We start from the raw sequence: 27,857 nt of genomic DNA, 5'->3' as shown, positions 1-27,857 counted from the left end.
CCCCTTCCACCTAAGTTCCTGCTTTTGATGCTCTCTCCCTTCACGCACATTTCCACACAATCTAAAATGTGTTTCAAGATACCTGGAGGTGGGTCCTGAAGAATTAGACAGAAGGGAATCAAGGATCAGATAGAAAAGCAACCTCAACCCTCTCTCCATCACATCCACAGGGAGATGGTCCCGCCTTCTTCTACCCCAGCATGTCCGTAACCGTGACCTGCAGCAAACTCCAGGCGCTTTGATTCAGCACAGTGATGCCACTGTCTGTCATCACGCTGGGAAGTGACGCAGTACCCCCCACAGCAGGAGAAACAGACTCAGAGCAGTGACAGAGTTCCCTGAAGGCCAGCGAGCTCGTAACCAGCTCATAACCCCAAGACTTAACCCTGGCCTGCACAGTCAAAGCCCTGCAAGGCCCTGGACTCTCCCTCACGGAATCTGGACAGCCATTCACCCTGCACGTGGCCGTGTGGGAGATCCGGCCACGTGCCCTGGCTGTGGCACATGTTTCTGTGTTAGGCTTAACTCCTGGAAAGCCTATTACATACAAAGCTGGAGGTTTGGTTTGGCTTTGTCCTAATCTTTTGTATCACAGGCACAACTGTTATTTTACAAGGTTTTTCAGCCAACAGACAATGACATATCTTGAGGTCATGGCTGAGAGAAAAAGAGAAGGAGCATTAAGACAGAAAGTGGAGGCCGCGATTGGTCTCTTAGATCAACCCCTCCCACACACCATTCCCAAAACACATTTGTTCCACACTAACGATACTGGAGCTGGAAAATGCTTTTGAAAGATTCGACGTGGCCAATATACATCACTCCCAGGTTTCAGAGAACACAGCTTTTATTTAGAAACAGAAAGGACTTTGCAAAGAAATAAGAAATTCTGAGGGCCACAATGTACACTCCAGTTCACGTGGGTCTGCGGTTTACGTTCCAAGAGCTGTAATTAAGCCCCGCTCAATGGCATTAAGGTCCTGGGCTTTGAACATATGCAAGCTTTATGCAAAAGAAGAACACGAGAAGCTCTCCAGTGTCATATCTTCTTCCTGTGATACTTAGCCTTGACTCCCGCAGCGACATTTGCCCCAACTATTTTGCATCTAATTTTCGAAAAATCCTCAAGTCTTATCAGGATTTGGCTTTTTCTCTTCTTGTGCTGACTTCAGCCTCTGGGACTGTCCACTGTTAAGAAACCAGCACAGACTAAGAGATTTTATCACTGCTACAAATCAATGGATTTCTAAACATACTTCACAAACATAATTCAGTAGGAGCTTGATACTTACCAGTAAATGCTCTTCCACAGCCACACCTCTGCACAAACATTAGTGAGATGCACACTCTCTGGATAAATAAGCGTGCATCCTCATGGGCCTTGGAAGACACTGAAAGGTGAATTCCTCTATGGCTGAAGTGCAGGCCTTAGCGCCAGTGACCACTCCTCTGACTGCTACTGTGAAGGCTGGCATCCCAACTCGTATTCTTCAAACACGAAATGAGACAGCTGAGAAATGAGTTAATGGTACACTTCCAATTTCCCTTTCAAGGAAGCAAGGTGGGCCAGACACTTCTGCGCCTAAATTCATTCTTTAGTTAGCATGAATGATACCAAAAAAATAAAAAAACATTTTGTAAAACAATGCAATCCATGCCTTGCAGAGCGGACAACAGTTCTGTCTCCAACAACTTTGTGTTGTACCCATGAGAAGACGCTTCTCTTCACAAGACACAGCCTACAGAAGCAGCAGTGAGGCGTGGGCTTATTCCAAGAGAGCAAATATTTTAGTGACCCATTCTGACACTAACCTTACTGGAAAGTACATTTACTGTGAGAGTGCTCAGGGGAGGTAAAGAACTCTAAAATGACAGTGTATTCTTTGTGTAGTTTGAGAGGTAATATCATAGATTACTTTGAAATAAAATAATAGGGATTTAAATATTAAAGATCTAGGATATATCAAATATCTGGGGGACTAAGGGTAAAAATGTAGGAATTTCCAGGGATTAACAATAATAGTGAACAGGTTTTTTTTCACTTTAAAATTGCAACACTTATAAAAGACTTTAACTCAAATAACTGACACATGCTAACTCTTAGACTTCTTTAACAGTTCACTGTGATATCTCCTTTTCCCTATCCCTGATGGTCACATTTCACACCCAAATAAAAGGCGGGGAGAGCTCACAGAGGGCCTGGAAATTAAAATCTGAGAGGGAAAGGAAAGGAGAAAACAGCAAACAGGGATAACAAAGGAATGTGCTCTACACTTCTGTAAATCTGGTTTCAGTGACTAAACACAAGGTTCATGAGGAGGTACACAAACAAATATCCCGAAGATCTCACTACATTAAGGAGATAGCAATGCCAACAGTAACTACTGTTGTAATCGTGCAATGAAATATCCTCCCACGTAAAGGTCACCAGGACATGAAAACAAACCCACAGATGCGAGACCACAGTTTTGAAACTGAGTATCTAGTTGGATTATTCTGCTATGTCATTTCTACATACAGTAAATTAGGATCATGGGTAAGTTCATGATTTAGGCATAAAATGTAAGTAAGCAGCATTTTCAAACGTTGCAAAGAAAGTATGGGCTTAGCAAATCTGTTTAATAGATGTGATAACAAATAATCATTTAAAATGATCACATTATGATTACATTTAGTTAAATTTTTTCTTAAAAAGTACAAACTCTTTCCTTGGAAAAAGAATAGCAATAGAAAGTCTAGCACGTTTTGGTAAACAACTAGAGCATCTATCCTAAACTCTCTAAAGTAGCCAGACGAGAATCTCATTCAGAAGTCAATATAATTTTAACTTCATTCACATTATGTATTAAGTACCCATATCTTGCTGAGTTTTCAGAGAAACTAAAGGAAAAAAAAAGTCAGAGGTCTGGTTCTCTCCCGTAAGTGACTCCTGCTGATTATAAATCAATCAAGGGTTCAAAACTACTCATTTCCTTATGTTCAAGGCACTTTGTGCTGGGTGCTGGAGACCCAACAATGAGTAAGGTTATCAATGAGTGCAAAACATTTTCAGCCCAAAAAAAATGGAATTGTCACAGCAGACTTGTACTAAAGAAAATATTAAAGGGCCTCCTTCCAGAAGGAAAAATAATCCCAAATAAAAATATTATCTTCAACAACAATAAATATGTGGGTAAATCTAAATAAACCTAAATGACCTAAATGACCTATAAGACCTAAATAAGTCATATAAAACTAAGGAAAGGGTAAAAATACCAAAGAACATTGAAGTTTGATAGCATTTCTTGTAATGTCTAATGTTACTAACAAAGAAGAGTACATAACTTCTAAACTAAGAGGACGAGCAGGAGGGAGAATGATAGAACTACCTAATTCCAAAATGGAAATGAGAAAGAGGAACACACAGCAACTGAGAAAGGAAAAGTAAAGATGGTAGTAAAATGACATGTGACTACATTAAATATAAATGGGTATGTTCTAATCAAAAGAGAGTGTCCCGGGGCCTGCACTGTGGTGTAATGGATTAAGCTGCCGCCTGCAACAGCACCATCACAAATGGGCACCAGTTCTCGTCCTGGCTGCTCCACTTCTGATCCAGTTCCCTGCAATGCACGTGGGAAAGCAACAGAAGATGGCCCAAGTCTTTGGGTCTCTGCACCCATGTGGGAGAACTGAAGGCTCCTGTCTCCTGGCTTCAGCTTGGCCCAGCCCCGGCCATTGTGGCCATGAGGGGAGTGAGCCAGTAGATGAAAGATCGATCTCTCTCTCTCTGTAACTCTGCCTTTTAAATAAATAAATCTTTTTTTAAAAAATAGAGTATCACATGGTATCTCATAAATACATACAATCATCAGTTAAATTTTTAAAAATTATTTAAATATGAAAAATAAACAAAATAGAGCATGAGATTGGTTTACAAAATAAAGTCCAATCATTCTGTTTAGCAAAGAAAATTTAAAACATGAAGGAAGTTATTTAAAACAATGAAGGAAGTTATTTCAACACATAAATCAAAACAGGGCTTAGACCCAGAATATATCCAAAATATCATCCCACTGAACAGCTATACAAAAATTTATTTACCCATCATCTGTTGATAGTTACCTGGGTTCTTATTACAAATAAACTTGAGATGAACATTCAAATGCAAGGCTTTGTATGAATATATGCTTCAATTTTTCTTAATTCTCAGAAGTGAAATGGCTGAATGATACAATAGGTGTATATTTAAATTTCTGAGAAACAATTTTCCACCATGGTTGTACCATTTCACATTGCTATCAGCAGCGTATGAGAGTTCAAGTTGTTCCACATTCTTGCCAATGCCTGGCATGGGCAGTTTTTTCTTAGTATAGATATTCTAACAGGTGTATAGCATGTTTATTTGCATTTCTCTAATAACTAATGATGCTAAACATCTTATGTTAACTGACAATGTACAAATCTTCTTTGGTGAAATGCTATTCACATTTTTGCTCATTTTAAAAAATTGAGTTGTTTATTACTGAGTTTTGAGGGCTTTTTACAATGATCAAAAATGTGAATAGCATTTCACCAAAGATTTGTGGATGGCCAATATACATAAGATATTCTGAACACATGTCCTTTATCAGATAGGTGATTTACAAATATTTTCTCCCATTCTTTCTCGTCTTTTCATTCTCTCAAGAGTCAAATTTACTCAATTTTCTTCTACAGATCATGCTTTTAGCATCACACAGAAGAAATCTTCGCCTAATCCAAAGTCACACAGTTTTTCTTTCCTGTTTCTTCTAGAAGTTTTCACCATTTTAGTTTGTGACACTATAGATTTATGATCTACTTTGAGTTCATTTTTTATATGGTGTGAAGTACAGACCCTTTTCCCCAGTTCTTAAGTCTGTCTTTACACCAGTGTCATATAATCTAAGTTGCTATAGCTGTGTATTATGTCTTCAAATCAGAAAGTGCAAGGCCTCCAATTTTGTTTCTGTTTTTCCAAAGCTATTCTAGGTTCTTTACATCTTCATGTGGATTTTGGAATCAGCTTGTCCTACCACAAAATAAACAATTAAAACTTCAGAAATTTTTATATAGAGTTTGATTTGAGGATCACTCATATCTTAACAGTGTTGATTCTTCTGATCCATGAACATAATACATTCATATATTTCCATTTACTTGGTTCTCTTCTCCCAGGAATGTTCTGTACTTTTCAGTGTATAAGCTCTGCATATCAACTATTATATACTTTAATGCTAGTGTGATAGTTTAAAATTCAATTTTCAACCGTTTGTTTTTGATAATGTAGACAGATAATTGATTTTTATATATTCAGCTTATATCCTCCAACTTTCTATACTCATTTGGTAGTTTTAATATTGTCTCTTTCATAAACTCCTACATGGAAGATCATGTAATCTTGTTGGAGTTTTTGTTGTTGTTTTGGTGGTTTCTTTTTTTATTTATTCTTTCTCTGTAATGTAGATGCCTTCTTTAAAGATTTTTTAATTTATTTGAAGGACAGAGTTTCAGAGAGAGAGAAAGAATGAGAGAGAGAAGAGGTCTTCCATCAACTGGTTCACTCCCTAAATGGCCACAATGGCCAGTGCTGGGTGAAGCCGAAGCCAGAATCCAGGAACTTTTTCCGGGTCTTCCACGTGGGAGCAGGGTCCCAACCATCTAGACCACCCTCCAGGCTTTCCTAGGTACATTAGCAGGGAGCTGGATTGAAAGTGGAACAGCTGGGGGCCGGTGCAGTAGGTTAATCCATGGTGCAGTAGTTTAATCCTCCTCCTGCAGCGCCTGCATCCCACATGCAAGCTGGTTCTAGTCCTGGCTGCTCTTCTTCCAATCCAGCTCTCTGCTATGGCCTGGGAAAGCAGTAGAAGATGGCCTGAGTCCTTAGGCCCCTCCACCTGCGTGGGAGACCCAGAAGAAACACCTGGCTCCTGGCTTCGGATCGGTGCAGCTCCAGCCGTTGCAGCCATTTGGAGAGTGAACCAATGGACGGAAGACCTCCCTCTCACTGTCTGTAACTCTACCTCTCAAATAAATTTAAAAAAAAAAAAAAAAAAAAAGTGGAACAGCTGGGACCTGAATTGTTGCCTATATGGGATGCCAGCATCGCAGGCAGCAGCTTAACTGGCCATGCCACAGTGCCAACACCAGTGCAGACGCTTTGATTTCTCTGTTGCTTTCCTGCACTTTGGATGCAAGTCTAGACTGGACTTGCCCTTTATTGGAAGACGTGTTGTATCTAATTCAGCAAGGACACGTGCCATAGTTTTCTTAGCAGTGTCTGTTCCCCATTTGGAGATCCAGGCAATGCTGGGCCTCCCAGAAGGACTCGGGAATTTCTTGCTGCCTCTTCCAATTTCCAGAATTTCTACAGAACTGTCATTATGTCCTGGTGTTCCTGATTCATTTGTCAATCCAGATTTCCGTCTGCTATCATATTACTTCCTCTTAAAGAACTTCCTTTTCTGCTTCTTGAAGTACAGCTCAGGTGCAATTGTTCTCTCAATCTGTTTGTCTAAAACAAGGTTTCCCAGGCTGGGCATTAGCCCAGTAGGTGAGACATCAGTTATACTTGTGTCCGCACCTGAGAGCCTGGGTTCCATGCGCTCCAGCTCCTGACTCCAGCTTCCTCTGAGAGTGGACCTAGGAACCAGCAGTTATGACTCACGTAATTGAGTTCCTGCCACCCACATGGGCGACCTGGATTGAGGTCTTGGCTCGTGGCTCCAGCTGGGCCCAGCTCTGGCTATCAGCAGCATGTAGGGGGTGAACTGGTAGATGGGAGGGTAGTGTCTGTCTGCCTTGGGTGAACTCTGGTTTTTCCAGTTGTTTTTATCTTTTTATTTCAATTTGGATGATTTCAATCTTCTCTGCCTCTCGAACTAAAAAAAAAAAAAAGACTCTGTGTTCATCTCTAAAAGATATTTTCATGAGGTGGGCATTTGGCACAGCAGTAAAAATGTCACTTGGGGCATCTGCATCCAATACCAGAGACCCTGGATTCAAGGCCTGGCTCTGGTTCTGAGTCCGGCTTCCTGCTATTGCACACCCCGGCAGGCAGCAGACGGCTCCACTAGATGCGTCCCTGCCACCCACATGGGAGGCTCAGAATGAGTTCCGTATTCCAGTTCACAGCCTGGCCCAGCCTCAGATGTCATGGGCATTTGAGGAGTGAATTAGCAGATGGGAGATCTGTCTTCTTTGTTCCCATCTCTCTACCTATCAAATTAATATAAATAAACATTTTAAAGATATTTTCACTGGGTATAAATTTCTGGTTTATTTATTTCTTTTTTCTTTCCGTATTTTTTGTTAATTTTTTTTTTATTTGAAAGGCAGCATTACAGAGAGGCAGAGAGAGAGAAAGAGAGAGAGACAGAGAGGTCTTCCATCTGCTGGTTCACTCCCCGGATGGCCGCAGTGGCTGGAGCTGCGCCGATCCGAAGTCAGAAGCCAGAAACTTGTCCAGATCTCCCAAGCGGGTACAGAGGCCCAAGGACTTGGGCCATCTTCCACTGCTTTCCCAAGCCATAGCAGAGAGCTTGATGGGAAGTGGAGCAGTTGGGACTCAAACTGGTACCCATATGGCATGTCAGCACTGCAGGCGGTGGCTTTACCCGCTAAGCCACAGCCCAGGGCCCACTTTCTGTATTTTTAACATGACGCTCTCTTATCCTCTGGCCTGCAGTATTTGACTAAAGCCTCTAGTTTTCCCTTGGGTCCTTTTGTCATTCGCTATTTTCAGGACTGCCTCTTTCTTTTTGAGTAGTTTGACTATGAGAGAGAGAACATGTGTGTCTACATGTGTGTTGGTCCTGCTGTGGGCCTCCAAGCTTCTTGCATCTATGGCTTCTTCTCTTCCATTAATTTCAGAAAAGTCCTATTCTTCAGGCTTTTGTTCCCTGCTCTCGGTTCTCTCACTCTGAGGCTCCAGTCTGCATGTATATTATCCACTTCCTGCCATCTGAACACGTAGGACGTTCTCTCCTGTGTTCTCCCCACAAGTCATTTTCATCTTTGCTTCAGTGTCAATAACTTCAATCTTCAAGTTCACTGATTCTTCCCCGCTGCATCCAAACTGCTAAGCTTCACCTCTGTCCTCATCCTCTTTACTTCCAGCATTTCCATTTGATTATTTTACATAACCCTCTCTCTTGGAATTTAAATGTGCATATATCCATGCATGTTGTTTTTCACTGGATTTTTTTTACATATTAATCATAGTTATTTTAAATTCACTAATACTTTCAACATCTGAGTCATCTCTGATACTACAGCTGTTTGCTTTTTGTCTTCCTGATATTTGTGCCTTATTTTGTGTGCCCAGAAATTGTTTATTGGCTGCTGGATATTCAGTGAAGACAGAGGCAACAGTCTGGTCAGCTGTCAAGGTAGGAGGCTGGATAAGTCTACTCAGTAGTGGAGCTGGGTTAAAGTTTTGCTGTTGCCATGGTAACTTCCACAGAACCACATTCTCCAACCTCCTCCCACGCGGACACTGCTGTCTTGGGTTCAATGCGTATGCCATGGGGTTTCCTGCACTACCCGCAGCCCTCAGCAGGGGGCTCCCTCCATGCTACTTGTTGGTTCCCTAGCGTAGATTACTGTTGCTTATTACTACCTGGGGGCTAACTGTGGAAGTAAGGGACCAGTAATCGTGGTCCAGACCATCTTAGGCAGGGCCTTGAGCCCGGATCTCAGGCATGGAGCTTCTGCAGCATTCCTGTCTATGACTTGTATCTTAGGGAGGGGTAGGTCTTTGCAAAGATCAAATCTCTTGCTCCTTCCCCACTGATAGCAAACCACTGCCTTCTATCAGTCCCGGTCTAACACCTCCTGCCCTCTCCCAGGGCCCTTTGTTCAGAGCGGTCCTCCTCGCATGGTCCTGCAGGGGCGAGGGTCTCCTACACCTCTTCCAGGGGCAGGGGGGCCATGCATCCAGCACTCCCGTAGCAGCAGTGGTTCGCCTGGGCTCTGGAAGCAGGAAGGTTCACTGCTACTTCCCTAGATTAGACTTCTCCTGCACACGAGAGAAGGGTCTGCAGAGGTGGACAGAGCGGCTGCAGTGCCTGAGCAAGGGCAGTCACCAGCACCGTGTCACCAAGGGGCAGACTCTCGAGCCCTTCGCTGCCTCCCAGTCTTTCTCATGAGCAAACAGTGAAGACTTGTGCAGAGGGATTTACAAATGAGTGCAAGGCACCCTTGTCTGGGGCTCCAAGTTATTATAACGTGATGCAGACTTGCTAGCCCCAGTCCATCTACAAAACTGTGTTAAAATCGTAGATTTTCTTCTTAAACAGTAGCCACTCTCCCTCCTGCACTCTGCCGTGAGTTGGTGCTCTGTGTCCCATCTTTCCTCAGAGGGCTTTGTCCCCTTTTGAATTTAGTTCACTTGGTCGCCTTGTGATGCACTCAAGGAGACTTATCATTTCGTGGGTTTTGTGCATGACCTGTTGTTAGAACAGGAGTGACATGTTCTTCCAGCTTTCTATATTTGACGTGGAATTAGAACTGACTGCTTTGGTTTTGTGCCCTGAAAGGAGTCCCTACTGTCCTACAATCTTTACCACACATTTCAAAGCCGTCAAGAAACCACACTTAACTTTCATTGCAGGTGGGGTAAAACAACAAGTGACCGGATGACAAGGAAGCTCACGTGGGAACCTGGTCTCCCCCAGAATTTACAGGAAGGTGAAGTTCAGGTTCGTCAGAAGTTGTAGCTCCCACAACTCTTTCTATAAGACCAGAAAAACTTAAACATTCAGCAAATGTTTCCATAGAACCTGGATTATCATTGCAATCAGCAATGTCTGTTTATTTTGTCTTTAAACACAAATATATATACATAAAAAATGAAAAACATGGATATTACTCTTAAAATGCTTTGTGGTCAGTGTATTTTAATTTAGAGCTGTAAATCATAGTGTATGTGTCAGATCCCCCTCTGTCTTCTTTGAAGAATTCATATGACAGCATTTAGGCCCACCCTATTTGTCCAGGATAATCTCCCTATCAAGATCCTTAACCACATATGCAAAGAGTTTTTTTCCAAATATGGTAAAATTTATAGTTCCTGGGAATTAGGTCTTGATATTAAATTAATTGAGGAATCCTTAATCTGCCTATCACATCACTTAAATAATTTTCATGTAAAAAGGCAGTAAGTTATGACGATGCTTTTAAAGATTTCTCTGGGGGCAGTGTTGTGGTCCAGTGGGTTAAGCCACCACATGCAACATCAGCATCTCATATCAGAGCATCGATTCCAGTCTGGCCACCCACGTGGGAGGCCCAGATGGAGCGCCAGGCTCCTGGCTTCAGCCTGGACGAGTCCTGGCCATTGCAGTCATTTGAGCAGTGAACCAGCAGAGGAAGATCTTTCAGTCTCTGTCTCTCCCTCTGTGTCACTCTTTGAAATAAATCAATCAATCTTGGGGCAAAAAAAAAAATCTGGGTGAGTAGGCTCTCAGGAGGCGAAGCAGAAGCAACAGGTGCAGTGAGGAGGCTGTTGTAATAACCAGATGACTAACTGGAGAAGTGACTATGCATTCTGCTTCTGTTGTAGTCATGGAGATCTAATGAGATGCTGAATAGCTGCTCAGAGGAAGGACTCAGGAGTCAGGCTTCCAGTTCAAACATTTATTGGTTGGTTTCTTTGAAATTCAGAATGAGAGAGAGGGAAGGAGAAAAAGAGAGAGAGAAAGGGATGGAGGGAGGGAGGGAGGGAGAGAGAGAGAGAGAGAGAGAGTGCACCAGAGAGTCATTTTGCATCCATTGGTTCACTCCCCAAGCCAAGAGCCAGGAATTGCAACTGTGTCTCCGATGTGGGTGGCAGGAGCCCAGGCCTTTGGGTCATTATCCACTGATTTCCCAGGTGCAGGGAGCTAGATCAGAAGCAGAGCATGTGGGACTTGGAACCAGTGCTCTGATAGGTGATAATGGCGTCACAAGCAGCAATTTAACCACTGCACCACAACACAGACCCCTGTTCAAACTTTATTATTCCTCTCATTAGTTACGTGACTTTGGGCAAGTTGTTTAATGAAGCTGTTTCTTCCTCTATTAAGTGACCATTAGAGAACCTCTATGAGATAAGAGATAAAAACGTGTGAAATGACTGAGTACAGCATCTGGCACATGTCGCTCCCCGTCTTCGTGGAGGAACGACACAGGACCCTGCACTGTTCTTTCGTCTGCTCGGCCCTCCCCGGGTTTGCTGCTGATTCTTCCCGGGTTGGCTACTGTCCCTTCCACCTCCGTGGAAGGGCGGTTCCCCCTGCCACATTCCCCACTTCCGCAGGGGATTGGCACACCGCCGGCCGGCTCTCTCGGGGACTGCACAGGTGTTCCCCTTAGATGTTCCTGGTGCATGTTGTCTCTCTCCTCCTTTATAGTCCTCTTCCGCCAATCCCAACTCTGCTACCCACACGCTGAGTATGCTGCTCTCCTCCAATCAGGAGCAAGTCCCACAGTCTTTTGGTTGAACTGGAGGCAGCTGTGTAGAAGCTGTTTCCCTTCTCAGCACCATATTGTGGGAAAGCAGATGCACAGAATAAGTCCTAATTCCAGTAACTTAGTCTAGTCCAAGATGCTCCCCACAGGCACACACAATATCCACAGTGGCTATTTTTTTCTGTGCCTGATACTGCAGACTTTTACAATTTTATTACATATATTTTGGTAACCAAAATGTAACTGAAAAACAGTTCAATGAATTTAATAACTCAATAGGTGGAGACAATTTTTTCACACTGCACTATAGAATTATCTATGCTACATGATGTGATTATGTCTTTTACAATTTTACATTTTATAAAAGACTACAGTATTTTATAAATTTATCTTGACAACCAAATTCTTTCACTTCTATATAACCAGAAGTTCAAATAAAAAATTGAAATCTAACATGTCAGATTTTAGTTTAATATATTGTGGAAAAAGAATTAAAACTTAATTAAAAGGACCAATAAGAAAAAAATTATTTCTTCAATGATACCCTAGGGATTAAACCACATAATGTGAATGCGTAAGCACTACAGCAACTATATTTAAGTGTGTATTTATATACAGGGAATTTAAATTGGAGGTCAAAATATTTCTTTTCTAGATTCTTACTTACATTTAATCCAGCAGTGAGTTACCTAATTGCACCACTGTTCATTGTCCCCATGGATACAACTTAGAAAGGAAATCAGAGAAATACTATGGATTCGTTCAAGTCCTATCCTAACCTTGTTTCTGTCATTTCATTTTTAACTTTAAATCCCCTCCTCTCCAAAATTGTGAAAATATCAATCCATTTTAAAACCATTTTTCAGAGGCTGGTTCTGTTCTGTGGCATAGCTGGTAAAGCTGCTGCCTGCAGTGCTGGCGTCCCATCTGGGCACCAGTCAGGATACGGCTGCTCCACATCCGATCCAGCTCTCTGCTGTGGCCTGGGAACGCAGCAGAAGATGGCCCAAGTCCTTGGGCCCCTGCACCCTCATGGGAGACCCAGAAGCTCTTGGCTCCTGGCTCCTCGCTTCAGATCCACCCAGCTCCAGTGCCATTTGGGAAATGAGCCAGCAGATAGAAGATTCTCTCTTTCTCTCTCCCTCTCTCTCTCTCTCTCTCTTGCTCTCTCTCTCTCTCCTTTGCCTCTGCCTTTCGGATAAATAAATCTTTAAAAAAAATTTTTTCAGTTAATATGTTATTAAAAGGATGAAATGAAAATATAATAAAAATATAATAAAACAAAAATATAAAAAAAACAATTTCAGTGGGAAATTTCAGAATACTTAAAACAATAATAACTTCCTCCATCATTTTTTTTTTTTTTTTTGACAGGCAGAGTGGACAGTGAGAGAGAGAGACAGAGAGAAAGGTCTTCCTTTGCCGTTGGTTCACCCTCCAATGGCCGCCGCGGCCGGCGCGCTGCGGCCAGCGCACCGCGCTGATCCGATGGCAGGAGCCAGGAGCCAGGTGCTTTTCCTGGTCTCCCATGGGGTGCAGGGCCCAAGCACCTGGGCCATCCTCCACTGCACTCCCTGGCCACAGCAGAGGGCTGGCCTGGAAGAGGGGCACCGGGACAGAATCCGGCGCCCCGACCGGGACTAGAACCCGGTGTGCCGGCGCCGCTAGGCGGAGGATTAGCCTAGTGAGCCGCGGCGCCGGCCTCCTCCATCATTTTATCTAGTGTTTTTTTAAGGTAAAGACAAGGCAAGAGGTGAGCTCAAAAAGCCACTTATCTGCCTGTTGTAAATGTGGTAAAAAAATCTTGGGAAGGATTACTTCTTGAATGAATTATTTTGAATTCTCTAAAAGTAAATCAGTCACAGAAGACCAGTATTATTAACAAGCACGCAATCATTCTTGCCACGGCTCTGACAGTCTATCAACCAAGACACTGAAGCCGGCAGTGCCCAAGCCCAAGCCCACATCTGGAATCGTCCCTCATTCCCACAGCCAACCATTCACAGGCTCTGTTCGTTGCACCTTACTAAGAGGATCTCAAGTATGCTCACTGTCCTCCACTGCTTTAATTATCTGGCCCAATCTAAACCACCATCAAATATCGTAAGGACAGTGCTGGAAACTCCCTGACTGTACCATTCAATCCACTCTTCACAGGATAATGACCACAGTAAAACTGCAAATGAGATTAAGTCACTGTCCTGCTTGAAGGCTTCAATAGCCTTCCACTGTCCTAAGGCCAAAAGCCAACAATCGCATGCCCATCCCTGACCATCTCTCATCGCCCCCACACCCATCCAGCAGATTCCAACCACTTCCTCCTCCTGCGTTCCCAGTTCTCTCACCGTGGGCTCCCTGCTGCTCTCTGCTGGACTGGTCATCCCTCACTCTCAAGTGGTCACCTCCTCACACCTTCAGCTTTCGGCTCCTCCCAGAGGCTCTCCTGGACTTCTCGGCACAACCCGGGCCTCCTTGCTAGTCTATTACTTTTCCTCACCACCCCCTCTTCTTTGCCTTCAGAGTCCTGATCACAAATTACAGTTATTCCTTTTTTGCTTTTTGGTTTCCTTGCTCAGTGTCTGCTTCCCGCTCTGGACTGCAGCCTCCTGGCAGAACAGCTCCATTTCCCAGTGCTCTGAACACGTGGGAAGTCCTCAGTAAATACTCACAAATGAATGGCACGCCATCATCACTAAATGCTCACTTTGCGACACAAGACTGCTTTTCTATAAAATTAAGTTATGGCTAAGGCAAAGGTAAATAAAGTGGCTGTATGAGATTTTGTCATGGTTTCATATCCAGAGTAACCCACGTGTAGAAGCATAGCAGGATGAAGTGCTAACCAGGAATACCAGTAAGTCTTACCAATATCCAAATACAATGATTTTTAAATGATCTGCACATCAACGTGGCCTTATAATTTGAAGTGGCATCAATTGTTTGACCACCTGCCTCCCATATGAAGCTCTGTAAGGCCGTGGCTGTTGCAGTTGCCCACAGTCCTCCTCGATGGCCCCAGTCTTCAGCGAATGTGAGCCAGGGCCACACAGTGCTCTTCTGTCATCAGGGCTCACAGCACACCACGCGGATGCAAAGACCCCAGAGATCGAGGTCCCATCAGGCCCCGCCCCGCTCTCTGACCGCTGTGTTTGAAGCTTAGGCTCTGAGGCACTGGCTGCCAAGAATGGGAACAGCTGATCACAAGCCAAGGCTCCAGGAGGTGAGGCAGGTCTGGGAGGCCCCAGCCCCCACATCCCGGTTTCCTGTCGGTGGTCATGTAGCTAAATGTGTTTCCATAGACAAACCCACTCTGACCCTCTGCGTTAGCCTAGAGGCTGGGTGTCTGGGCGCCAGTCTGTCAACTGCCCGTTTGCTAACATCGTAAACAAATGTCCTCCCCTTCTTTTCCCCAAATCCTCCATCCTTCTGAGGTTTGATAACTGCACTACATGCAGCTTAGTTATTGCCCACAGTCCTCATCTAATCGTTCCTTTTTGTAATTCTTTCTAAGTTAGCATAGAGCAAGGTAAATGAGGCTCCTAATATTTGCTTGCTGATGAACTAAGGAAATGAAGATATCTATACATTCTTAGTACACATTTTCTCTGCATCCACTCATTCAGCTAATCAACATTCTGAATTCATTTTAATTATGTTAGAAGCTTATTGAAACTCTATCACCTATAACAGGCATAGCTTATAGTTTCATAAGATACATTTGATTATTTGTATAAATATGATACACGTATATGAATACATAAGATGCTTTATACACGCCTATGAAATTAAGGTTTTTGAGGAATTGTTATTAAATTGCATTTATTATGAACCTATTAGCAAAAGGAATTTTGCAAAACAACTTAGAGACCGTTAGAGGTCATTATTTTTTATCTTTCGTCATTTTGTCCTAGCTTTCTAAAACTCTGTACATTCAACACACTCTCTATGGACCAGATTTAGCTGGCTTAACAGAGTGTGCAGCCTACTCAATATTTTTAGCTTTGAATCTAGTTTGCTTGCTTGTATTAACTCTGTAATCATAACAGCCTAAACACTTTCTACTATCAATTAACTGGCACCTCTGGGTGCCATTCTAACAAGCTGAGGTCACTTAAGTCATGGGAATTGAATGAGAAATAAACGTGGTCTGTGTAGGCGTAATTCCTTGGAAATTATGACATAATCTTTGGAAAAATAGATATGAAAAAGTTTATTCACTTGTGAATCATGCAATGTCAAAATAAAGATCAGCATCTCAATTCACCATTGTACTCAGTTAAAAAAATCAAGCTGTCTGTACAGAGACATGGGCACTTTATGAAAATAATGCGATGTACATCCCTGAGGCAAAGGCAGGGACCGGAACTGTGCTGTGTGAAACACAGGGACGTACTAATAATTACTGATTCTAAGCAAGTGTGAATTCATGAAAAACTAGGAAAAAGTTAAAACCAAACAGAAAGCCAAAGCACAGTATGCAAATCTCCCTACTACAGTCTCTGTTCGTACAAAACCTCCTGACCCAGAAGCAGGCAGGTTCCTGGGGGACACTGTTCTGTTCATTCAGGTTTTAAATAGAATAGCATGTGCACATAGGTGCAATTAAATAACATATTACTTATTAAATATTAAATATGCTAAATGAACCAATAAATATTAAATAGACTGTGGTGGCAAATCAAACATTTTTGTTCATAGCAAGAAAACGAATTCTGAGTGAAATAAGGAAGCCATAAAATAAATACAAACCTAAAATCATTATGGCTATAATTCATCCTTTATTGGCTGATTCCTCAAGTCACTACAGGGTCTTTTTAAGGATTATCACCTTAATTATATTATTGATAGTGTACAAAAACAGATTGATGTATTAATACTGATTTTAGTCAACAGAATACCAAATAAGATGTCTGTGACTTTCTAAGAACAATTAAGACTTTTTGAGCTACTAGAAGACTAACTTTATTAAAATGTCTATATTGAGAAAATGACTGAAGAAATCTTTACACCTAATCTTCTTAAATATCTTCCTTGTAATTCAAAAACAGACTTGATAATATCTCCTCCAGTCAACTATCAGGTACAAAAAATCAGTCAACAAAGCCCTGATATTTTCTCCCAACAATGACAGCATGATATGAAGGGAAATGAAAAATTCAAATCTTATTTCATACCAACTTACTCTGACTTTTGGCAAGACTCTCCGAAGCGTCTCAGCAGGATTTTGTCGCATCAAAAACGGAAGATTTGCAATCACACTTGTTCCTTGGATATCTTGACCAGCACTTACAAAGAAAATACAAATTTATAAGCTTAAATTCCCCATTATGATTATAGAAATCACATATTAATTTGGAAATGACTGCTTTTAATAACTTCTGACAAAGTCTTTAGAACATTATTGAGATACAAAAAAAGTCAAAACTGAAATTTCATTAAGTAAAACTTAGAACAAATATAATAAGATATTAATTATGCTTGTACTAAAGTGATTCTCATTTAAATACATGTTTAAGTCTAAAAGCCTTGAGACTATTACTAAATATTTCAAAATTCTACTTCACTTTTTGCCTCCGACCTGCCCGTTTGCTGTAGTTTACAAGAAAAAAAATGTAAACGCACTGCAATAGGACAGCCACAGCAAGAAAGGGAACAGCAGTAAGGTCAACTACAACAACTGCACAACAACTTTGTGTTGGTTCAGTGAAATTATTGTCGCACCAGAAGGACCCGCGAGCTGCCGAGACTCTCGAAAGATCCGCTCAGTACTCTGAAGGGTCAACCGGGCACACTCACACCATGACTCTATGAAGTAACGCTCACTACAGCTCTACCAAAATAATCCCTGTGAAGTCTGGTGGCAAAATACCTGGGGGAAAGCGTTTACATTCCTTTGAGAAATGATTCCCATGACCCACAAAAATTATTTGCTTTTAAGATCTGTAAATTCTTGAAATACATATCAAAAAGCTGTTAGTGAGGGCTATTAGAGGGAAAGTAGACCTATAGTTAACTGATACCGATTTAAACACGGATTGCTGATAGATATGTACTTATTTACTTAATCTAAATTATTTTACTTATCTCTTCAGATGGAACCATTTGCAGTTATATCATACATACCTAAAACTTTAATATATGTTTTTTAAAGTAATATATTTTTGCTTTAGAGTTTTTAAGTTCAGTTAATAAGAACCATATTCTGGGGCCAGCACTGGAGAGTGGGGTTTTAAGCCACCACCTGCCATTCAGGCACCCTATATGAGCACTGGTTCAAGTTCCAACTACTCTGCTTCCTATCCTGCTCTTGCCAGTGCACCTGGAAAAGTACCTGGGCCCCTGCCACCAATGCGGGAGCCCAGACGGAGTTCCACGCTCCTGGTTTCAGACTGGCCCAGCGCTAGGCGTGATGGCTGTTGGGGATTTGAACCAGAAATGGAAGATCTCTCTCTCTCTCTCTTTCCCTTTCAAATACAATAGATAATAAATCTTTTAAAAAGAGCATATTCTGACTCAAAAAGAAGCTGCCTTGCTGTAAAGAAAGGCTTCTCCCCTGTTGACGTACAGCAAACCGTGATGTAAGAAACCACAGACGTTCTACTGCGCTCACCACTAAGTGAATCCTTTGACAGTTAAAATCAAGAAGGAAAGAGAAGGGCATGTGACAGGGCACCACGCCAAGAAGGAAGAGAATAACAAAGGAAAATTAAAGTTGCATACAAACATAATACCTGCAGAGATTGAACAGTAGCCCCTAAAAGATGTGTACCTCCTAATCCTGGAACCTGCAAAGTGGTCTTAATGTTCAAAAGAATAAAATGAAGAGATCATCTTGGATTATCCAAGTAGGTCTCAAATCCAGTAACAAGTGTCCTTGAAATAGACACTCAGAGGAGAAGGCAATTTGACCACAGAGAGAGATATGAGTGATGGAGCCATACGTCAAGGAACACCGTCAATCACCAGAGGCTGGAAAAGGCAAAGAACGGATTCTCCCTCCAGAGCGCCTCTGGCATCTGAATTCCGGACTTCTGGTTTACAGAATTGCGAGAGAAGAAAGTTCTGTTGTTCTAAGCCACCTACTCTGCGGTAAGATGTGAACAACAGCCAAAAGAAACGAATGCACTACTAAGACACTGACGGAGAAGAGGATTACCGGAAGAAGTCACGTTTCATAGGACAGCGTCCAGCCCAGAGCAGAGGCTCAGTGATCGCTCTTGAAAAGTGGAAGAATAAATGGCCACCCGGATGAGTGGCTGTCAGGAATACCTAATTCCAAGCATTGATTCTGGAGTTTTACTCACTAACTTCAATCAGTAGGGGAAAAAAAAAAAAAAGAGTACGATCTCAGATGCCTCACAGATGTGCAGACAACACATTTCACAGGAAGGCAATAAAAAGGCAACAAAGCAAAAAGAAAAGAAAAATACAAAATGTCAGATTTTAGCCATAAAATATCAGCAATTACATTCAACACAAATAGCCTGAATATATCAACTAAAAGGAAGAATCCATGGAGTAGATTTAAGAAAAATAGACGGACCAACTGTGTACAGTCTCCAAGATGCTGACCTCAGAATCACAACCTCAGCAGTGTGGAAGGAAAACTGGGAGATGACATGTTGTGGAAAACTGGATCCAAAGCAAGTGGCAGTGGCTACGTCAACATCAGCTAGAGTGAAGCTCAGAGAAACCCAGCAGAGGCAGCCAGGAACATTACATAGACACAAGCGGCAATCCAGCAAGAGAAACCGTGATGTTAAATGTAGATACACCAAACAGGGTCCCAGCATGTTTAAAGCCAAAACTGATAGAACTGAACGGAGAAATAAATAAATAAATACACAGATGGAAATGTCAATACCCCACTCACAACTGACAGAACTGCAAAGAAAAACCAAAAAGAACATAAAACATAAAAAAAAAAACTTCATGGAAAATGGAATCAAGATAAGTTTGTTTCAGCACAAAAACATTTTAAGTCCATGCATACAAGAGGTCTTTGAAAAGTTGAAAAAAGTAGGTATTATTTTTTAAAAAAAACTATGCCTAGATATCAAACTTTTTCGGTACCAAAATAAATTTATCTTTTAATAAATTTATCTTTTAATTTTAATAAATTTATCTTTTTATTTATCTTTTAATTTAATTTATTTTTTAGTTTTGTATTATCTTAATTCCATGAACTTTTTTAACTACTCTTGTTTTAGGACTCAATGGTTCCATCAATCAACAAAACCTAATAGACATTTACGAAACATGCAACAGTAGAACATGTGTTCCATTCAAATGCCCAAAGAATACACACATTCTGGTTCACAAAACGAATTTCAACAAATTTTTAAAAGTTGAATTTATGCAAAGAGGTTCCTCCAACTACATGCAATCAAACTAGAAATCAATAGGAAAAATAACAGAAACGCATGAAAACTAAACTCACTTTGATATTCTCCAAAGAGGGTGCAAGAAAAAGTCTCAGTGGAAAATTTAAAATATATTGAATTAAACTGTTAACAAAAATTCAAATCAGAATTTGTGTTCACAGTAAATGCAGCGCAGAGAGGGCAATTTATAGCACAGATGCACACTTTAGAAAAGAGAGACGAACACAGTCATGAACAGGTCCTGAACAGGTCCTGTAAAGAGCAAGGGTTGGTGTGGTGCGGCCACTTCTCCTTGGGTCTCTCTGCCTTTCACAGCGCTCCTGGTAGTGCCCTGTGAAGACAGACCATCCACTGGTTCACAACCACTGTGGTCCGTAGGTACCACTATGAAGAACACCCAGGGAAGAATTTGCCATTTTCAGTGGAAAACAAGTGGAGGTTGCTAAGGACGACGACTTTCTATTGAGAATATGGATTTACTGCACCTTTCTTCACATCCGACACCAACTGCCTCAGAAGCAAGGATGCCTGGGGCCCAACACTGTGGTGCAGCAGGCGAAGCCACTACCTGCAAGGCTGGCATCCTCTAGGGGCACCAGTTCGTGTCCCAGCTGCTCCATTTCCAGTCCAGCTCCCTGCGCATGGCCTGGAAAAAGCAGCAGCAGATGGCCCAAGTGTGTGAGCCCCTGCCACCCACATGGGAGACCCAGACGAATCTTCAGGCTCCTGGCTTCAGCCTGGCCAAGCCCCGGCCATTGCAGCCATCTGGGGAGTGAACTAGTGAATGGAAAATCTCTCTCTCTCTCTCTCTCTCTCTCTCTCTTACTTTTACTCTCAGTCTCCCCCTGCCACTTCCATCCACTGGTTTACTCCCAAATAGCAGCAATGGCCCAGGGCTGCGCCAGACAGAAGCGAGGATCCAGGAACTTCCTCCAGCTCTTGCACGTGGGTGCAGGGACCCAAGCACTTCCAGTCTTGCACTGCTTTCCCAGGCGCATTAGCAGACGGCGGATCAGAAGTGATGCAGCTGAGACTCAGACCAGCACCCACACGGGATACTGGCATTGCAGGGGGCAGCTTAACCCATTATGCCACAACACCGGCTCCGCCCAACTTATTTTTGTTTGGTAAAGGTGCAAAAGCAGTTCATGGAGAAAGGAGAGCCTTTGTTACAAATGGTGTTGGAGCAACTGGGCGTCCATAGGCAAAAAAATAAAGATAACAGTTAACCTAAGCCTCATGCCAACTCGAAAGGAATTAAGTCTTAAACAGAAAACTCTAAAACTTTTAGGAGGGAAAAAAAGGGAGAAAAATCTTGATCTAGGACGAGGCAAAGTGCTCTTAAACTTTATACCAAAAGTATGCTTCATAAAAAGAAAAACTGATAAACGGAACTGAATGACTCTAAGAGAATGAAAAGACAAGCAAAATGAATGCAAATGCAAACTACAGTTTTGACAAAGAACTAATATCTAGACTGGACAAAGAACTCAAGACTCAATGGTAACAAAACACACAACCCTGGGCTGGCACCGCGGCTCACTAGGCTAATCCTCCGCCTTGCGGCGCTGGCACACCAGTTTCTAGCCCCAGTTGGGGCGCCGGATTCTGTCCCGGTTGCCCCTCTTCCAGGCCAGCTCTCTGCTGTGGCCAGGAAGTGCAGTGGAGGATGGCCCAAGTGCTTGGGCCCTGCACCCCATGGGAGACCAGGAGAAGCACCTGGCTCCTGCCTTCGGATCAGCGCGGTGCGCCCCATTGGAGGGTGAACCAACGGCAAAGGAAGACCTTTCTCTCTCTCTCACTGTCCACTCTGCCTGTCAAAAAAAAAAAAAAAAAAAACCCAAAACAAAACAAAAAACAACAACAACAACAACAACAACAACAAAAAAAAACAAAAAACCACACACAACCAATTAGAAAATGGGCAGAAAAAGGAAAGAAGAAATATTTTACTGAAGATGATATGAGTACAAACTGCAAAAAGCACATAAAGTGTCCAGTATCATTAACCATCAGGCAAATACAAAGTAAAACCACGGTGAGATGTCACTGCATACTTACCAGAATGGCTAAGATAAAAACAATGGCATGCTTTTTTATAGCTGGAAAGTATTGCGTTGTGTATATTAACCACGGTTTCTTTATCCATTCATCTGGGGACGCTGGGCACCTTGGTTGATTCCAGATTTGGGCTACGGTGAACAGTGCTGCTAAAAACATGGTGGTGCAAGCTCCTCTTTGACACAATGAGTTCATGTATTCTGGGTGTATACCCCAGTAGTGGGACTGCTGGATCATATGGAAGTTTCATTTTTAACTTGTTAAGAAATCTCCATAGTGTTATCCAAAGTGGCCACACAAATTCATATTCCCACCCATAGTGTGTAAGAGTTCCGCTGTCCCCACATCCTCTCCAGCGTTTGTTACTCTCTGCCTGTTTGATAACAGTCATTCAGACAGGGTGACGTGATATCTCAGTGTGGTTTTGATTTTCATTTCCCTGAGGCTAGTGACACTTAGCATCTTTTTACATATTTGTTGCCCATTTGTATTTCTTCTTTTGAGAACTGTTTATTCAGGTCTTCTGTCCATTTCTTACCTGGATTAGTTGGGTTTTTGTTGAATTTTTTGAGTTGTTGTTACATTCTGGACATTAATCTTATATCAGATAAGTAGCTTGCAAATATTTTTTCTTCTGTCAGATATCTTTTTTTTTAAGATTTATTTATTTATTTGAAAAAGTTACACAGAGGAGAAGGAGAGAGAGAGATTTCTTCCATACGAGAGATATCTTCCATCCGATGGTTCACTCCCCAATTGGCTGCAATGGCTGGAGCTGCTCCCATCCGAAGCCAGGAGCTTCCTCCGGGTCTCCCACATGGGTGCAGGGACCCAGGACTTGGGCCATCTTCTACTGCTTTCCCAGGCCACAGCAGAGAGCTGGATTGGAAGAGGAGCAGTCTGTTCTCGAACTGGTGCCCATAGGGGATGCTGGCACTGCAGGCCAGGGCGTTAACCCGCTGCACCACAGTGCCGGCCCCCTGTCAGATGTCTTTTAACTCTACTGATTGTTTCCTTTGTTATGTGGAAGTTTCTAAGTTTGATATAATCCTGTTTGTCTAGTTTTGCCTTCTGTTACACGTGCTTTTGGGGTCTTATCCTATACCAATGTCTTAAAGTGTTTCCCCTATCTTTTCTTGTAGAAATTTCATAGTTTCAGGTCTTCCAGTGACTTTATTGAGCTGTTTTATCAGTTCTAAAAGCTTTTTGGCGGAGTGTTTAGGATTTTCCATGTACGACATTATGTCATCTGCAAACAAGGATGTTTTGATGTCTTTCCAATCTAGGTGCCCTTTAAGACTTGAATACAATGTATCAAAGAGATCCCTGCACCACCACTGCTCACAACAGCCAAAACTTGGAATCAATCAAGGTGTCCATCATCAGATGAATAAAGAAAATGTGGTCTATCTACACATTGGAATAGTATTCAGTTATAAAAAGAATGAAATTCTACCATTTGCTGCAAAATGGATGCAAATGGAGGACACGATGTTGAGTGAAATAAGTCAGACCCAGAAAGACAAATACAGCACGTTCTCCCTTATAGTTAAATTTTAAAGATAAACAAAAAGAAAAAAATCCTGTGTCTATCAGTATTTCTGAAAATCAGCTTTGTACAACTTTGTTTTATACCTTTGTCAAGCCATTGGTTAAGAGTGTTACACTACTATAGTTTTAATGATCTGTGATTACTTTAAAATTTACTGTATATGGGTAACATGATCATTTTTCCACTCAATTATTATTTATAGCCATTATCTATAGTCCCACTAAACTAGGGTCTTTTTGCTTTTCATTTGTTATATTTCCTATTCAGTGAAGTATTAGGCCTTTTTATTGTTATATAAACTTAAAATGTTCTTTTAAGAGCTAAAAAAAAAGGCAGAAGGAAAGAGGGTGGGAGGGAGGGGGGAGGGAGGAAGAGAACATCATGGTGTTCTTAGAATTGCATCTACAAATCACACTGAATCTGCTAAACACTAATTACAATTTAAAATTAAAAAAATTTAAAAAGAAAATATGTAAGATATTAATAAAGATCATATGCCTCACAATTATAAAAACTCAGAAACGAAGTGACAGAACTCAGCAAAAAATTGAAAGATGACTAATGGAGACAAAGGTGAAGAAATACAATGGATAACTCCTCACAAACAAGGAGGAAAATGCTTAGATAAAAATATAATAAAGAGTCATGAGAAAGTAATATATATTACACATGTATATGTGTGTATATGTATATATGGTAGGTAAATAATATATAACACACTTATATCAATCCTATACAGTCAACACTGAGATGTACTGTTGAACTTGAAAGAAAAAATTCTTTGGACATCCAAATAAAATGAGCAAATTACTAAACAAAGATAACCAGATTACCACTAGATTTCTGACAACAAGGAGACATTAGTTAGCAAATCCTAGTTCTGTAAGTTGGCATTGCTTACTATAAAGAGCACATGAAGACTTATAAAAGGAAAGTGAACATGAATTGTAATCACTATCACATAAAAACTAAATTTAATTGCTATACTCAATTTATGTCTGGTGCTTTTCTCACTTAGAGGTAATCTGGTGGGTGCCGTTAGTTAGAAGTGTAAACAGGTTAGCCAGTGGTTTATCACCCCTCCCTGCCTCTGTGCACACCTCACAGCGTCTCAAGACATTTTTGAAATTACAACTTGGGAGAAATCTCCATAATCCAGCAGGTAGGACCCAGGGATGCTGCCAAACAGCCTAGTTGCCCACACAAAAAATGACAGTATTGGGTGGGCACTGTGGAGCAGCTGTTTAAAGCCCAGGCCTGTAGTGCCAGCATCCCATATGAGTGCTAGTTCGAGTTCTGGCTGCTCCACTTCCAATCCAGCTCTCTGCTATGGCCTGTGAAAGCAGTAGAAGATGGCCCAAGTATGTGGGCCCCTGCACCTGCATGGGAGACCCAGAAGAGGCTCCTGGCTCCTGGCTTCAGATCAGCTCAGCTATGGCCATTGCAGTCATTTGGGAAGTGAATCAGCAGGTGGAAGACCTCTCTCTCTCTCTCTGGCTCTGCCTCTATAACTCTTTCAAATAAATAAAAGAAATCTTTTTAAAAAATGTATCTCAACAGAAAATAAAAACATCTAATAAAGCCTGGTTTTGACATAGTTGAGCCATAGGAAATGGCCAACATTACACAATTACTGACCTACAAAAACGTCATATCATATTCTCAGCCTATGAACTAAGCTTGGCAGAAATACATTAAGTGAGTGACTTAAGGTATTCAGGTTGGTGACCACAACATGTTAGAGTAGTGACTCTCTCACTTTGGGGAGTTGTTAAACTGGACCCCACACCACTGAGACTCACTCAGTCCTCAGATCTTAGGTTCTAATAAGGTGATACTGCCGTGGTGGTCTGAGAACCATACACTGCGAATCGTTAAGGTAGAAAAATAGCAAAAAAAAAAAAAAAAAAAAAAAAACAAACAAAAAAAAAAAACAAGGGCCTGCACTGTGGGCGCTGCGGCACAGCAGGTTAAGCCGCTGTCTGCATGCCAGACTCCCATATAGGCACTGGATTGAGTCTTGGCCGTTACACTTTCAATCCAGCTCCCTGTTAATGGCCTGGGAGAGCAGCAGAAGACGGCCCAAGTCCTTGGGCCCCTGCACCTGCGTGGGAGAGACCTGCAAGAAGCTCCTGGCTCCTGGCTTCGGCCCAGCCATAGCCATTGTAGCCATTTGGGGAGTAAACCAGTGAATGGAAGATCTCTGTCTCTCTCTATATATATAACTCTGACTTTCAATTAAATAAATAAATAAATCTTTAAAAAAAATAGGAAGAAGGGGTGGGCTGTGGCACAGCAGATAAAATCGTCACTTGGGATGCCCACCGCCCATATCAGAGTGCCTGCAATCAAGTCCCATCTCTACTTCTGATCCAGCTTCCTGCTAATGCACACCCTGGGAGACAGCAGGTGACGGCTCAGGATTTGGGTCCTTTCCATCCACAGGGGAGACCTGGATGGAGTTCCTGGATCCTGGCTTAGTCCTGGCCCAGCCCCAGCTATCGCAGGCTTTTGGAGAATGAAACAACAGATGGAAGATCTTTCTCACTCTCTCTCTCTCTCTGTCACACTGTCTTTGAAGTAAATAAAAATAAATAAAACGTTTTTTAAAGAGAGAGAGAAGAATGCCATTCTTTGGATTTTTTAGGCTACCCAAGTGACACGAGCCAAGCACCCAGCAGTGGTTTACCCAAACAAAGCAGCAGGTCCTCTGACATTGCACTGCGTGTGATCACTACTTCTCTTAATCCTGGCGACAGGATTCTCCTTCATAATGACAATGTTAGAAGTAATATAACAAAAAATGGTTATCAGGTTGAAAAACCTTTAGTTTACTTAAAAGCACAATAGGGGGACATAGGATAAGGAGCTGGGAAAGCGCTGTGTGTCTGGAGATGTTGAGAACAGCAGACTCGGCCGCTGCGTTAAAGTAGCGCTGCACTTCCCCTCCTGGGAACTCCCAGTGCTGCCGACTCTGGTCACGGTGAGGATCAGTGAACCCAGGACGTGTGGGCGCATGCCACCTCACTAACTGGAAGAAACCCAAAGGCAATCAGCACAGAAGAGTAAACAGCATAAAATTTACTTTATTGCAATTTAATATGGCACTTGCAATTTTAAAAATAAATGCTTTATCAACACGCAACTCTTCTTTTAATAGAGTAGGCTTCCCAGACTTCAGCTCCTACAACTTTCAGTGGAAAATCCGGCCACAAGGAGCAGTCATCATGGGTACAACTGGAGCCACCCATTTTGGCCCCAACTGTGCCTGCGAATCTATGGGACATGCCCTTTTCTGGATACTCGCTCAGAAACAAAAAGGACACAAGCCCATCGGCAAGCCATTCTTTTAAAGTGAAAAAGAACTGGGTTAATCATCTAATCTGTACACTCATGGCTAAAAAGGAAAGAGGAGGAAAAAATAAGACTAGTTAAATAAATGAATTTAGGACAGCTACCTTTCACATTCTAAATTAATGTCACTAATTATTTAATTCCCACTGGGAGATGCACTTATTTTAAAGATCCATTTATAGTAATATATTAAAGCAATGAGAAACAAGTCAATCCACTCAAGCATCCTTTACTATTATAAAATATCTCACAGTCTTCCTCATTGCTCCAGCTTCCACCATTGTCAGGGTAAATTCCATCATTCGGAGAACAACCAAAAACTAGTCTCTGAAGCCCTGCAATCCAAGGATGTCTTGCCCAGATTTCATATTCCCAGCGCCTACACAGTGGCTGCAGCAGGAGTTCGTCAGTGTTTGTGGACTGAAGTTGAATTCGGTTCCACTTCACATCACCAACCCAACCCCGTTGTCTTATTACCTGGGACTGCTCCGTCCCCAGAACTGCAAGCTCTGTGGTCTCACGTGGTGGCCATAAACTCCTCCCCATTTCCCTGTTGCTAAGCCCTTTTCACTCTTCACGTTTTCCATCCCTCAGTTCCTTCTGAGTCTCCATTTCTGACGTTTCTCTTAGCTCCACTGTCTTCCTCGTCAGCCTGAACTTCCTGTCACTTCAGTTAGAGCCTCACCCAGAGCCTTACCTTTCAATTCTCCTCCTCCTAGTGACAACAAAGTTGAAACAGCTTCCAATCCCAGTGCCAGGCAGTGCGCTAGTAAGCACCTTCCCTGAATTCATCTTATCTCACAATAACCTGATAAAACGGGCAGACAGCATTGCCTCCACGTTACAGATGTGCGAATTCACACTTGGAAATAAGGTATCTGCCCTTAGGGAGATAAGCATCAGTCTCTACACCTCCAAAATCCATGCTATACTCCACTGTTCTATCCCCCCTTCCAGATGCTTTTTCCAACTCACTACCAGAAAAAACTGTATAATTATTGCTTATGCAGCTTGCAGAGGGGAGAGCTGGTCCTCAATGATGCTGGAAGAAAATA

At 42.1% G+C, this 27,857-nt stretch overlaps 1 protein-coding gene across 12 annotated transcripts in view; it reads right to left on the bottom strand.

The window, feature by feature from the left end:
- Nucleotides 1–27,857, bottom strand: part of PPP4R4 (protein phosphatase 4 regulatory subunit 4) — a 104,691-nt gene that overhangs the window by 51,497 nt on the left and 25,337 nt on the right. For 10 of the 12 annotated variants that reach the window (XM_070065569.1, XM_070065576.1, XM_070065572.1 and 7 more), the window contains one exon: nt 16,634–16,736. In XM_070065569.1, the coding sequence (XP_069921670.1) occupies nt 16,634–16,736 (103 nt within the window). Of the gene's footprint in view, nt 1–82; nt 1,189–1,292; nt 6,829–16,625; nt 16,737–27,857 lie in introns of those variants that run through there. The other 2 variants (XM_070065578.1, XM_070065579.1) reach the window with 2 other exon arrangements.

This window comes from Oryctolagus cuniculus, chromosome 20, assembly GCF_964237555.1.
Source record: "Oryctolagus cuniculus chromosome 20, mOryCun1.1, whole genome shotgun sequence".
Taxonomy (NCBI): Eukaryota; Metazoa; Chordata; class Mammalia; order Lagomorpha; family Leporidae; genus Oryctolagus; species Oryctolagus cuniculus.
The sequence above is the reverse complement of the archived record's forward strand: the minus strand, read 5'-3'. Positions and strand labels throughout refer to the sequence as shown.